The sequence below is a fragment of the Notothenia rossii genome, assembly GCF_949606895.1.
Source record: "Notothenia rossii genome assembly, chromosome: 4".
Lineage (NCBI taxonomy): Eukaryota > Metazoa > Chordata > Actinopteri > Perciformes > Nototheniidae > Notothenia > Notothenia rossii.
In genome coordinates, this window is record NC_136902.1 from 36,720,683 (window position 1) to 36,735,722 (window position 15,040).

Here is a 15,040-nt window from a genome sequence, read left to right on the forward strand (position 1 = left end):
GTGAAGGAATGTGTGTATAACAAAATACATCCGTCAAAAACAATACCGGAAACAGACGTAGGCAAGATCCTCGGTTATGGCTAGAAAGGATCCTTCTATTGTAAATATGACGTCACGTTCTCGTTGTAACTCTCGTTGTAATCGGAGCGGCTCGGAAACACATCTACAGCAGTAACATGATGCAACATACACATTAATGCAGCAGCAATATTAATAGAGAAACATCAGACATAATAGTAAAACACTGCAAGGGAACATTTTATTGCACCAGGAGCTATCTTGGGACTTTTACTGCGACAACGTTGACTTGCCTGTGAATAAAAAATAAACCATAGTGTTGGTGATCTACAGTGTTGTCATTCTTCTTTGAACACCAGCAAGACCGCTTTTCAACGATCACACTCCCTGTCATTGACATAATTAATAGATAGTTTAGCTTCTCACCATCATTTGCTGTGGCCAACTGATGTTAACGATCGTAACTGAAAGGCTGCCTGCCAAACGTAAACATTCAGCCACGTGACATTCAGCCGAACTCTCGCGAGAGTTTTACACAAGACGGATCCTTTCTAGCCATAACCAAGATCCTCAGCTCGGTGATTCATGGTTTAGCCGCAATGCACGTTGGGAAATGGTGTTTATGCGATGTGAAATCCGAAAACATTTAAAAAAAAAATAATAATACTTTATTCCGAGTTTGCTTGCTTTTCTCTTTGGAGCTAATCACATAACGGCATTGTAATACATGGTTCGGCTGCATTACATATTACATATCTGCCGTAGTTATCTATTTATAGAGCCCTGATGAGAAGACTTCTATACAAACAGGAAGAACTGCCGCCAAAACTGAAAACGTGACGTGGATCACAAATATATCAGCCATTTAACAACATCTTAGATTTATTTTCACACAATATGTCTCCTTGCAATATCAACAGTAATTCGGCTGACTTTTATATTGGATCCAATTGGTAGATAGGCAGTATTTACACCATAACGGTGCACAGCTGATAAACGGGCACCTAGTGGTTAAAGCATGTTATTGAATTTTATTATTATTATTAACTAACAGAATAAGAGACCTGACAGGTGATGGTCAGACGTTGACCTGGCTGCACAGTCACAGAAGCTGGCTGTGTCAACTGTTCACACTTCACACCTGTACAAATACAAAAAAAAGTTATATGACAGATTATCCTGTTAAACAGCAGTATAATAAGTGTTGACTCACTTCCAGCTGCCAGCAGCAGCAGCAGCAGCAGCAGAGAGAACATGATGATGATGACTCTCATTTCATTTAATTTCAAACCTTTATTTATACAGGTGTATCCCATTGAGATCATTGATTTCTTTTTCAAGGGAGACCTGCTCAAGTAGGTTCCACACGAAACATAAAAACATAAACAGAACAACAAAAGGACATCATACAGCACCATTTACATAACTATCCACATAAACAGGTACCAATAGCTTCCGATTGAGTAGCATCCAACCGAGCTTTAAAAACATTTAGTGGCACCAGATTGCTCAGTTTCCATTTAATTTGCAGACTATTCCAAGACAGAGGAGCTGCGCATCTAAAAGCTGTCTTCCCTAAGACAGTCCTAGCAGTTGGCACATTTAATAAAACCACAGCATTCGATCTCAGGCAGTAGCCACTTACAATTTTTCGTGAGATCAGGGAGCAGATATAAGATGGAAGTTTCCCTAACATGGCTTTGTATATAAAAATGTACCAGTGACTGAGCCTCCGTACAGTTAGTGAAAGCAAACCAGCCCTTGCATACAGGGTACAGTGATGGGTTAATGCTTTACAGTTTGTCACAAATCTCAGTGCACTGTGATACGCAGCATCTAACTTGACCAGGCAATTGGCAGGTGCATTCATATAGATCAAATCACCATAGTCCAGCACAGGTCAAAAGGTCACAGTGACTAGCCTTTTCCTGGCCTCAAGCAGAGAAACAGGACTTGTTCCTGTAGAAGAAACCTAGCCTAACCCTCAGCTTTTTAAGCAGGTTATTGACATGAAGTTTAGAAATGTGAGACAATCATCAAGCCAGATACCAAGGACTCTGAGAAGACGTGAGCTCCTGATCCCCTTTAATCTCCACTGACAGTCTCTTGTGAAGGCCTTATAACTGTATCACAATGGATATTACTGAGTTTGCATAGAACCAAACGTGTTCACGTGTGAATGTGAACATTAATAGAATATCACCTCCCATCTTCAGAGCAATCTGACTATTATAACATTAGCGTTAAGAAAGCTTAATTAAATATCTGCCACAACATAAGTAACTGGATCAAAGTAACAGTACAGTCCGCGGCATCACATCATAATGTATCATATATCTCCTTATCTGAGTCAGCTGAGCCGTATCTGGCCGTGCAACACTTACAGTGTCACATACTGTATGCAGAAGTATTATTTTAAGCAACACATTACGAAACACTCGAGTCAAATGTAATTAAAGTCAGATCGTGTCTTAGACGGGGCATATCATAAACCTGTTAATGTACGCATTCAAACACTTTTTCTTTTACCAGCTGTGTTCACCTTGCAGGTGCAGCTATGTGGCTTTTATCCTGGATAAAGTGTTTGAGTCATGGATGTTTAAAGTCTTCATATTTGTCTAATTATATAGTTGACTTTTCATTCAGGAAGTATACGCGCTGCGCTGTCAGTACGCTTCTCCATGTTTGTGATTGGTCGAATGCTCCAAATACTACCCCTTTTATGTGAACGCGCACCTAACTAGATAGGCACGGCTGGCTTGAGCGATCCACTTGATAACCCGTGTCGTAGTGCCGTTTAGCGAGAGGGCGTATGTTTTGGATTAGGCCAACCGGCTAACTCAAACATATCCAGGTTAGGTTGAACCAGTTTCGTGGTATACCCCCCAGGTCTTGTCCTGACTGAGCACAGGCACCTGTAGCCTTGGCTACTGTGCTCTCAGTGTTTTGTCTCCCTGTTCCTGCCTATTGGCGTCAGCTGATAGAGGTGTTGGTTTTATCTTGTTATGCACAATGTTGATTCTTCTCTCAGAACTAGCTAAATATGGGTCTGGGGTAGAGATCTTCAGAATTGGTTTGGCATCTTTTGTGTCAATTCGTGGCACACAACATGTCTTGTGAATAAACCATCAGTTTGCCATCAAAGTTCCTGCTCTCCTCGTGTCTCTCTGACTCCTGTTTCCATTGCTTCAGAAGTTTCCATCGCATATGAAAGATTTTCACATGTTTGTAAATTATTTTGGTTTCAGTGTGTGTGTTTCACATGGGTGAACAGTATATTTATATGTTATGGAATGAAATACAATGTCAGATTAGGGGAAAGTTAGGGGAGTGCATGTTAATGTGTCTGGAGGTGGCGTGTTCCAAAAGTGTTTGGGTTTGTCTGCCGTGTGTGGGCTGCGTTCCATTTCAAATTGCCGCCTGTACAATGTATGCACCAGTCTGTGATATGCCGATGTGCAGGCCCGCCCCTCCATACACGCCGATCACACAGACTGCGTCTGCCTCTCGCCCTCATCTTGTGAAGGGAGCCTCATCTGATGCGCAAATGCGGCGCAATTGAGCGCGCCACAGTTTCTGCTGCGAGGCTCCACTAGCTGTAATCGGCTTGGTGTGTCCAGGGTTTACACACCACCCCCCCGTCGACGCTCGCGAGGGCCTCATCACATCACAGCCCTGCCGATGTGATATAATGTATTGGACCTTTTTCCTCATGGGTGTCATTCACAACAGACCAATCATGACAGTTTTAGAGAATGAGTTTGTATGGATACACTTAAAACATATTTGTATTTGTCTTGGCTTCAGCTCACTGATAACATAAGAACACAAATAGGCACAACACTTACATAGATGTTTTTTTATATGTATTTTATTACTCCAAAATAGAAAAAAAAAAGTCAGCCATATTTAACTGGAAAAGTTTTCCTTTGGCTCCCAGGAATTTTTCCACTTCGCCCCACTGTAAAACAGAAACAGTCAATCAATCAATCAATCAATGTTTATTTATATAGCCCAATATCACAAATGTTACATTTGTCTCAATGGACTTCACAGTTTGTACAGAATATCAGTATGACAATACTGACACAGCAAAAAGTATTACTTTTTGGAATATGTAGTTCTACAGTATGCTGACAATGCTATTTCAAATGAGAAGATATACTAAGTCACTCAAAAATATCATGATGAAAGTGCAGTATAATGTATATATTTATATATAACACGTACATCATATATAATACAAGGTACATTTTTTATTTCAAAGTCAATGTTTCATTTGACCAATTCTTTGAATTTGCTGTCTTATCAATGCCCAAACATACAGCACTAAACTTAGACAACTGCCTGCAAGACTGCACACAGAAATAATACTACTTATTACTACTAACTATACTTATAGTATAATTGTTAAGAACAAATGTAACAAGTCAGTAATTACAAAAGAGATCAAATACCATCCAGCCTCACATATCAATCATTTAACCTTTAGTGATATAGATCAATGATAAACTCTATTGTATATTTTAATTTCTATTTCAATGTAGGCTACTTCCCTGCTTATGTGTTACAATCAGACAGCGTTTCTAGGGCGCGATGTCTGAATGACGAAGGGCAGAGAACTTGGATGTCTTACTTTATGGCGCAAACGTCTGATAGGGCCATTGATGACATGGCTCCCCACCCCCATGTGATCAACTAAATTCAATTTACTGCTGAGGAACCCAAAATGTTTAAGTTAGTGATCTCAGGGTTGATGAAGTTGGTTGGTAAGACTACTTTGTGGCCCCTGTTCTGCCAGACCCATCAGCTACACTGAAGGAAACTTCAGATTAGATACATACCATCCAGAGCAAGACTGCCACTGCACCAACACCTCGGTATGGCCCTGAGTAAAGAAACACAGATTTTAGGTAAACTTCATTTTTTTCAAATGTCATACATGTAAATACAAAAAGTCCAGTGAAATCAAATGATAATTTGAAATAATAGTAGGTACGATTAACTCAAACATATGAAGGACTGTAACATAGTCAATAGCATTTTCCCCATCAGTTTAATATTTTGGAATACTATTATTATTTTAAAAAATATTTGTACTGCCAAGAATAGGAATTCACCTACAAAGGATTACAAGAAAAAATGTAATATACAAATAAATGGCTGGACATGATGCATTAATGCGACATGAAGCATTACACAAGTACCTCAACCTTAAATTAATAATAAATTATTGTTACTGTAATTTCAATATTTACATTAGCAGTCATGCTTAAGACTGAAACACACCTTTTAAACAAAGTATACGAAAATCCAATAAGATAAGACTTGGTTCCACGGAAACATTATTGTCATTGTTTATTTATTTAAAAATATTTTCTAAACAAACCTCCCTGATTCGTTCCCTCAGTAGTTTTTTGTAGGGGAAAGTGTCTGACCCTTGATGAATGGGACATTCTGCAAGGAATTAAAAGATGGTAATAAGTTGAAGTTCAGCAATAACCTCCTAAACATTGCCTAACATCACATTGTGCTCAATTAAACTGTTCAAAATGGCACTGAGACTTTTGATACTGCAAAGTCTTAAACAAAACAAAAGGTGATGTATTCTAATTGTACCGATGATTGTTTTCTCTCTCTTTAACTAATTCAATGTGCAAAATCAAACACAGTTTCAGTCGATGTAAATAAGATAATTACTAATTAACCCGCACATACCATTAATTGCCACTTTATTCCTCGTTGGTCTTCTTTTCTGTGAGGAAGACACTGAGGAGAGAGCAGGAGTCAGCCCGGAGGAGAGAGCAGGAGTCAGCCCGGAGGAGAGGGCAGGAGTCAGGCCGGAGGAGAGAGCAGGAGTCAGCCCGGAGGAGAGAGCAGGAGTCAGCCCGGAGGAGAGGGCAGGAGTCAGGCCGGAGGAGAGAGCAGGAGTCAGCCCGGAGGAGAGAGCAGGAGTCAGGCCGGAGGAGAGAGCAGGAGTCAGCCCGGAGGAGAGAGCAGGAGTCAGGCCGGAGGAGAGAGCAGGAGTCAGGCCGGAGGAGAGAGCAGGAGTCAGCCCGGAGGAGAGAGCAGGAGTCAGCCCGGAGGAGAGAGCAGGAGTCAGCCCGGAGGAGAGAGCAGGAGTCAGGCCGGAGGAGAGAGCAGGAGTCAGCCCGGAGGAGAGAGCAGGAGTCAGCCCGGAGGAGAGAGCAGGAGTCAGCCCGGAGGAGAGAGCAGGAGTCAGCCCGGAGGAGAGAGCAGGAGTCAGCCCGGAGGAGAGAGCAGGAGTCAGCCGGAGGAGAGAGCAGGAGTCAGCCCGGAGGAGAGAGCAGGAGTCAGGCCGGAGGACACAGGAGTGAGGAAGAGAGTGAACTCAGTGTCAGTCTCGGTGGTAAGAGGTACAGACAAGTCTGATCCTGGGTCTGCGGCCATTTCTGCCTGTGTGGTACAAGGGCCCTCAGGTTCAACTGCCAAAGTCACTATTGAGAAGAAAAAAAAGTAGACGCATGGTGAGTAAATGACCAAGTATAATCCGCCATATACATTTATAATCTGAGTAATTACAGCTAAAAATGAAACAGCGGAACATCAGTGATTCTGTGTTACAATGGCGTTTGTTAGCAACCAGGAAATGACACCAGTAAGGACAAACAGATGAGAATGCTGCGTGGGGTCTGGGTGCCGTGTTGGCGGGACGTTGGGGGGCTCGCTGCTCCGCCCTTTGAGGCTCGAGGAGCAGACAGTGTGAGCTGGATTACTGGTGTTGTTTCCTGGTTGCTGTGTGGGGTCTGCGAGACAGCGAGGAACTCAGCCTGAGCGCACACACACACACACACACACACACACACACACACTCACAGCCAGGCTGTGAGTGTGTGTGCGTGTGTGCGTGAGGAGATCCGCGGAGCCTCGGCTGAGAAAAGATAAGGCTGAGTGAGTGTGTGTGTGTGAGCCGGTACGTCACTATGCCCGTTACGTCACTATACTCAGGAAGAAAAAAATTGAAAAAGAGCAGCATAGACAGGTATTTTCTGTGTTAGAGTTTTACTCGCTACAGGGTGTACTTTGAGGGTTTGTGACTCTGCAGACCGTTTACATGCAGGAAAAGCTTCATAACACACAAGGGGACGGGTAATAACCAGAAAAGCATGACATGGGCCCTTTAACTGACAAAACAAGACATAACGACATATTTGTACTACTTGGTAAACAGTGATTCACATTTTTTTTACATTTAAAACCAGATAACTGAGCAACTAATTTACAAAACATGTTAACAGATAAATTGCTGAAATATAGCATGCAGATTTGTATACTTTACCATTAATTAGGCTTTCGTAAATCCTCTTTATGGTAACAAGTGCATTGTTACCATCTTCTGTCTCGATTTGCCATGGACAGATGCAATCGGCAAAAACCATTTGTGCCTCTCTTGGCAAGAAGGAGGATGGGACGCCGATCTAACATTTTCCATTTGTGAAGCTGGAACACAATGGACACAAAAAAACAAGAAATATTATGTACACAACAGTTCTAAACATTTTCACACACCTAAAGCCATTATAACTCCATTTATTTTGCATAAGTGAAAAATGCACTGATGTGATACGTGTGCACATTGAGGAAGGCACCCCACAATTAACCAGGTGTGATTTTAGACCCCTTTTAGGGGAGCCCCTAAAAAAGAAGTGTAAAAAAAAAAGAAGTTTATCGAGCTCGGGTTCACTTTGAGTTTTTTTTACATGGGCATAGTTATTTTTATATGGGTTAGGGATGCCAGCGATTATTCTATTTTTCGAATATTCGTTACAGTCTCCATAATCGAAAATTATTTTTAAAATTCGATTTTATTTATATATATTTTTATTATTATTTATGTATTTCTTTTTTTTTTCCTGGCTTAGTTTCAATTCGGCGGCGAATAATCAATTAATATTCGCCAGGGCTGTCCGATTTTGATCATGGTCAGTTTCTGGCATGCCTAATATTTGTCCATTTAATTCTCACATTCAGATATCTGAATAAGCTACATTTAGCTTTGAAACATGTCAGCAAGCTATAACCTATATCATTTCAGGTTCAAAGTTCCGCATTAACAGCACTTCAGATGTAAAGCTGGTGTTACAGGGGAATTTTGAAATGACTGTTCGAACACGGCTCAAAGTCAGAGACTCTGGTAAGCTTAATGAAAGTGCTTTTAAGGGCCTCTTTATTAATACTAACTCTTTCCAGGTCTTGATTGTCTTTCAAGCACTATATTAATATGGGCTGGTTTTGATTCTGTGACATTCTTGGTTTTACCATTTATTCAAAAATGTATATGATATTTCATTTATTTTTCTTTTGGAAACCATAGTCACATAATTATGTGTTTTCCATACCATGAAGTTCCAAAATAAAATATAAAACACCAAAATGCAGGTTTTTTTGTAAGATATAATTAGAAAAACATGTACATTGAAGCTCTGATTCTAGGAATTACCACTGGCCTGAACTATGTTACTTCTGGTTAAGAAATAATGTTTTACTAAAACTGGGTGCTTGCAAGTACAAACACTATCTAACATCAGTTCGAAAAAATGTGTTATGCCTTTACAGCTTTAAATACAACGGTGACAACAATTTTGCTTAACACATTACATGAAGTGCAGTAATCGTGCACTAGTCTGTACTTCTCACATAAACTTACTTAAGAAATTAGGATTATTTTTAAAAAGTAAATGAGGGCGACTGTTGGAAAGTATAAATCAATTCAGTAATTTAACAATTTGTATAAAAAGATTAAGATCAGGGATTATTTACACACTTTTTTATGATAACTGACATCTGCAAGAGAAAAAAGCTTACCAGTAAATGTGTCGAGTCATACACTTTGTTGACACTGTGGTTTTTCTGTTGCGTGGCCTTCCACTCCTGTGCAACCTTTTCTTTTTGCTTGGAGAGTTTCTCTTTGTAGGGTTGGATGGCACCACATTGTTTGCATTTTTTACTTGCTACTCCTATGCTTTGCCTGCATGTCTGGCACACTTTTTGAGTAGGCATCTGTAACAGAAACACAGATAATGTCAGGGAATACCAAAAATAAGAATACTATACTACAAATGTTTACAGGATTCATGTATTTTATTATATCGTGAAAAATCTTGTTAAAACAATGAACTCATGTTTTTTTATCTTTTAGATAGGATGAACAAAAATCACAAGAGTAAGGAAAACAATGTTATACAGAGTCAGTCACATGTTTAAATTGACTGTTATGGACAACCCTAATCTGTAAATATCTGGTTGATCCAAAAGTTGATGCTCCATCATCACAGAAAATAATACTAAAATCATCATTAGCAGGGGTGTATTGCTAATTCTATAAGTTCTGCACGTGTGCACGCGCAGTTGTGGCTTGTTTTGAAGCTTATGTAACTACTGTCAATTAACACTCCAGCCAGAATCAACAAAGAATGGTCATTTATTAAGTCTGCATTATTGAATAAATGTGTGATTCTTACAGTAAATGCTGCACACAGCTGCGTGATAGTTAAGTGATCAGTGAAGGACCTTTATAAACTAACTCCCTCCTGCTGAGGTACAAAGGTTACTATATAAAAAGTGTGCACATGTATTTAGTATCCTATCCATGTGAATATGTTTTAAGTGGGGGTGGACCTCATGTCCTCTAGGGGGGTCCGGAGGCCCCCGTGAAGTTAAATGCATCAATCTTGTGCACTTGAGGGCAAAATTAACTAAATCTATGGATACATCTGTCAACACCCATATGAAACTTAACTGTATACATTTCAATAATAAAAAAAATGATAAGAATAATACTTTTTTTAAATGTATCTTTGTGCATATTTAACTATTTACTGTTTTGTTTTTTTATGCATTTGTTGTATGTCCAATAGTATGAATTGTAATGATTTCATCGATGTTTTAGATTCATTCGATTTTTTTTTAGGGTGCTGTGTGACGTTGAACCTGCGACCTGCAACCTGTGACCTATGAACCTGTATTTGTATACTACCAAAGGAGCTATTGAACCTAAGAACTTGAATTTCCGACTCCTATTGTGGAACATTACAATAATATAAAAGTGTGCCTTGGAAATATGTATTTCCATATATGGTGACCAAACTGTTTCAGACCCACTGAGATAACTTAGACTAAAGTTAACTGTGTAAACATTACATTAGGTACATTAGCCTCTTAGCCTATCCGTTATCATAGCTAGCTAGCACCAGATGCTAACAACCATCCCCGTTTTAGGTGCCGGAGCGGTGTTCCGGCAGTATTACACCCCTGGTCACTCTTCACTTAATAGATAAATAGTATTTAATATAGTTATAAAGAATGTGACGTTTGATAACATTTGGATCAACCGCATGAACCGATGGATCACATAACTTCCATGCTCACGTTAACGTTAGCTGATTCTACTTTTGGCTAATTTAGCTTTGCTATCATTATTCCTAGGTAAACATAGTAATCTTAGTCACTGTACTAGACGACAAAATAAAACAACATAATACATATCCCAAAATGAATATACTTTTGATATCTGACTACTCACGTTTATTAGCTTGTCTGGGAAATAAATGGATGTTGTCTGATGCAGTGACGAGTCCAAAACCCCGGTGAGTTAGCATTTGACCACTTCCGGTTCCCTCGCGTCAGAACCAATGAGATTTCTCCATAGGATTTGGGAAAATAGCTCGAAATAAGGTCTGTGGTCGACACAAATTTAAGAGGCGGATCACGTTTTGTTCTACGACAGAAAGCCGTGATTTTTGAAGAGTGTACGTGTCTGAAAAACGATGGTTGTTAACAGAAGTTGTCGAGGACGTTGTACGTCATTACGCCGCCTCCCGTTGATTTAAAACGCGCCCGTGGGTCGTAAAGGTATACAGGCTGACGCACCCGTTGATTGAAAACGCTGCTCTGGGTCGTATTAATGGGTCGGAAAACGAGGAAAACAATCGACCTATTTGGTCGTATTAGTTGGAGGACTTGTTGGGCCCACAATATGTTGACTCACCTAATGAGACGGCTGGTGTTGCATGGCGGCAACCAGATGTTTGATGTCTGGCACAATGGATGAAAGTTTCAGTCGAAGATCTGGCTCAACATTCAGTTGGTTTCTGTACTTAGTTTTTAATCCCACGAGTGCAGAAAATCCAGTCTCACAGAGGTACGTCGTTTGGAAAGGCATCAGGAATCTCACAGCTCTGTTAGCCAGATCAGGGTACTCAGAAGCAACATGAAGCCAGAAGTTTGTCAGGTGCTTCTGTGAGAAGATCAGCTTCAGCGCGGTGTCACAAGAGAGATCCAGGAGACTGTCTTGCTCTTTTGCACTCAAAGCAGCGAGAGCCTCATCACTGTGGCTGGCGAATGGGTTTTCTATCCAGTTGTACTGCACATCTGGGATGGGGAAGTATGCGCGCAGCTGGGTCCTCAAACCTTGCAGGTGCTCTCTGACAGCGTTGCTCACGGTGATGGGAAGTGGACTCTGTTCCGTTGTCAGAAAATCAGCCATATTTTCAAACGAGTCATAGTTTGACTGCTCGACACGCTTAGCCCACAGCGCCAGCTTTCTTATGGTTGCTTCAACTTTATTCTGGACATTGAATATGTTCACTGTTATCCCTTGAAGACCGAGGTTGAGTCCATTTAAGTGGCTGAAAATATCAGCCAGGTAACCCAACTTAGCCAACCACTCAAAATCCCTGAAGCGGTGTGCGAGTTCAAACGTTGTGTCGAGAAAAAACACATGCACTTCATCACGCAACTCAAACAGTCGCGTCAGGACTTTGCCTCGGGAGAGCCACCGCACTTCAGTGTGTAACAGTAGCTGGTGATGATCACTGCCCATCTCTCCACATAACACCGCAAATAAACGTGTTTGCAGTGGACGGCTCTTGATGAAGTTGACAGCTTTGACCGCCTCATCTAAAACCGTCTTCAGATCCGGGGGCATTTTCTTTGTAGCAAGTGCTTCACGGTGTATGCTGCAGTGGACAGATGTTGCCCGCGGAGCCACCGCTTTCACACGTCGGACAACCCCGCTGTGCTGTCCCAGCATTGCACGGGCTCCGTCAGTGCTCAATCCAACACATGTGGACCAGTCAATCCCATTGGAAACAATAAAAGTGTTCACAGTGTGAAAAATGGCCTCAGCAGTTGAACGGGTAGGCAGTAGGGATGTGCATCTCCATCACTGAGGCCGATGCGATGCGCATCTCGATACGTTGCCACGATACGATACATTAACGATACCTTTGAAACACCAGGCGATGCGATACGATACGATTCACCCCTGTTGCGATACAGTTCGATACGATTTGATTCAACATTATGCGATTCGGGACGATACGATGCGATTCAACACGATGCAAAAATAATGATACTTCAATATGGTACGACAGAGGATTTTTGTTTTATTCCTTATATGCAGCAAATCATACATTAACAAAAAAGTGCTTTACATATTTGGTACTGCACATCCCATCATGCCGTTTATTTTTTTTACCTTTAAAAGCTCTCCAGAGTACAATTGTATAACACCTCACAGTTAAACAATGTAAGGATGCATTGCTCATGATTAACAATGTGCAAATAACAGCTACCATAGAGCAATGCCCATACAGCTGCCAGCCTGATGTGCTTAACACTCAGAGGCTAACTCACCAGTGAGCAGAAAGCATTGGTTTCTATCTGAACAATAAAGAAAACAAATAACCTTTCACAAACAGGTATTTCATAACTGCTTACAGTAAGGAAGACATTTAAATTATTATTGGCCGTCACAGGCTGCTGTAAGCTAAACACCTCTCTCTGACAGAACACCTCACTGAGTGATTCAACTCATATGTCTCACTTTCAGGTTTCTCTTTTCAGCCGCAGACCCCATGTCGCCTCTTTATGTGCGTCGCTAAGTTCCTCGAACTACTTGTGTACTTTAAAGCGGCTCGGCATCGTTAACAATTTGCGAGTGATTTTTCAAGTTGACCGTCTGTAGTAATAGTGCCGCGCACATATACCATCAGGACGTTAGTGATGGGGTGCGGCTGCGGAGTGATACTGTGTGTATGCAAGTCCGCATCTAGGACGGATCTATGTATCATGGCTGTAGACCTGTTACGTAATAAAGATACCTCATACAAAGGTCTACGGATACCTTATTACTCTCCATGACCTGCGGTCAACTATATAGCATAAATGACTATTACACCGTCTTTCTTGAACAATCCGAAGTGTTGCCAAACGTTTGATTTGTAGGTATTTTTCGGTGCGCTGTGTTTCTCTTTCTCCTCAACTTCCGTGTGTGTTGATAACTGAGACTCTCGTTCTCCGTAGTGGCGAAGCAAATATCAAAGATCGTCTCTGCTGAACGTTGACAAGATAAGGGGATTTTATATGAATGAATCGGTTTTTTACCGATGCAAAGACGCTACGCAATCGATGCATCGCGAGTTCAACCCAAACTGTAGCCGATGTGCACTCTTTCAACCGGTGCACTCGCATCTTGAACGTTTATGCCGGTGCACCGATGCGAATCGGTGAATCTTAACATCTCTAGTAGGCAGAGGTTTACAAAATAAAAACTCCTCTTTTATCTCGCCACCATTTTCGTATCGCACATAAGCAAGCAGGTTTGCCAGACTTGCGACGTCGGTTGACTCATCCAGTTGGAGCACGTAAAAGCGGCTCTCTTTTACGCTTTGGATCAGCTGCTCCAACACATTATCTGCCATTTCATCAATCCTTCGTTTGACCGTATTATCCGACAATGAAACGAGGTTGATAGGCTGCACTGCCTTCTCTCCCAACATCACCTGAACGATCTGTTTTGCAGCGGGAAGAATTAAATCCTCGCCGATGGTGTGTGGTTTTCCAGCTTTGGCAATGAGTTGGGAGACCCGAAAAGACGCTTCCACAGCATTTGTGTTCTCACAGCCCATATGCTCAATTACCTTCTTTTTGCTCTGATACTCCCTGAGCTTGTTCTGAAAAAAATCCCGCGGCTTGGTCGCATATTGTCCATGTTTTGTCTCGAGGTGACGGCGCAGTTTACATGGCTTCAAGGCTTCGTTTGACAAAGTCTCAAAGCACACGACACACAGCGGTAACGGCTCAGCTTCTGTGCCTGTCCAAAAAAATCCCAGCGCTAAGTACTCAGCACTGTACTTTCTTCGAACTCTTCTTTTTTGTTTGACGGCCAGGAGATCACCGGTCGATTCACTGACAGCCTCTGGTCTCTCTTTCCTTTTAATACTCCCTGTTGCTAGCCAGCTATCCATTTTAATACTCTGCTCTACTCTAACTTAATTACAGTTTACACAATCAGCATCAATCAAGTGCAGAGCTGTCCCGCCGGTCCCGCAGCAAAGTAGTCCGGCCGATTACAACAAATGTTCCTATCTCTCTGCTCGTCACATATCTAATATTTTAAGGAAAAATGCAATGATGAAAAGAATAATTACATTTTTTATATCATTTTAAATATTATTCTGTATATTTTTATCTGATTTCCCCCCCACAAAAATCATACTATTTTGGAAAAGATTTGGCGGCCCACTTGCAATACCTTCGCGGCCCACCAGGGGGCCGCGGCCCACAGGTTGGGAACCACTGGTTTAGGCTAACCAGACGTCCCCGTTTTCCGGGGATAGTCCCCGTTTATATTGGCCTCCCTGCTGAAAAAACCAGCATAGACCGGTTTAAGATGGTTGCTGGTTTTAGCTGGTGTTAGCTGGTGTTAGGCTGGTGTTAGGCTGGTTTAGTTGGTTTACCAGGCTGGACAAGCTGGCCAGGCTGTTCTTGCTGGTTCAAGACCAGCCTGGTCAGCTAAACCAGCATAGCCCTGAATGGATGTCATGCTGGTCAGTGGCGGCTGGTAGAAAATATGTTTGGTGGGGCTGTTGATATAGTGAGTACACTTTTTTTTTTTGGGAGAAATGACCCCTTAAATTGGGACTTCTGGTGATGTAATGGCCCCATAAAATCGTGGTTCTAGGGCCAGGAACAACCAGGCTGAGTCGGGCTGAGTATG

At 41.6% G+C, this 15,040-nt stretch overlaps 1 protein-coding gene and 1 long non-coding RNA gene across 2 annotated transcripts; both read right to left on the reverse strand.

Annotated features, from left to right (window-relative positions):
- Positions 1-3,869: 3,869 nt before the first annotated feature.
- Positions 3,870-5,911, reverse strand: LOC307036865. The gene is made up of 4 exons (XR_013807499.1): positions 5,737-5,911; positions 5,408-5,475; positions 4,863-4,906; positions 3,870-3,979 (listed from the first exon to the last, which is right to left on the reverse strand). It is a non-coding gene; the product is annotated as an uncharacterized lncRNA (long non-coding RNA).
- A 359-nt stretch (positions 5,912-6,270) lies between these two features.
- Positions 6,271-13,537, reverse strand: LOC307037013 (zinc finger BED domain-containing protein 5-like). Its single transcript, XM_079677728.1, has 4 exons — positions 10,562-13,537; positions 8,845-9,039; positions 7,319-7,479; positions 6,271-6,476 (listed from the first exon to the last, which is right to left on the reverse strand). Exon 1 carries the CDS (start codon positions 12,068-12,070, stop codon positions 11,027-11,029), a length of 1,044 nt encoding a protein of 347 aa, XP_079533854.1. The 5' UTR covers positions 12,071-13,537; the 3' UTR covers positions 6,271-6,476; positions 7,319-7,479; positions 8,845-9,039; positions 10,562-11,026.
- Positions 13,538-15,040: the final 1,503 nt, after the last annotated feature.

Bases quoted from the DNA above. Each gene is read 5' to 3' on its own strand.
- LOC307037013 (XM_079677728.1), bottom strand. From the start codon at position 12,070: ATGCTGGGACAGCACAGCGGGGTTGTCCGACGTGTGAAAGCGGTGGCT.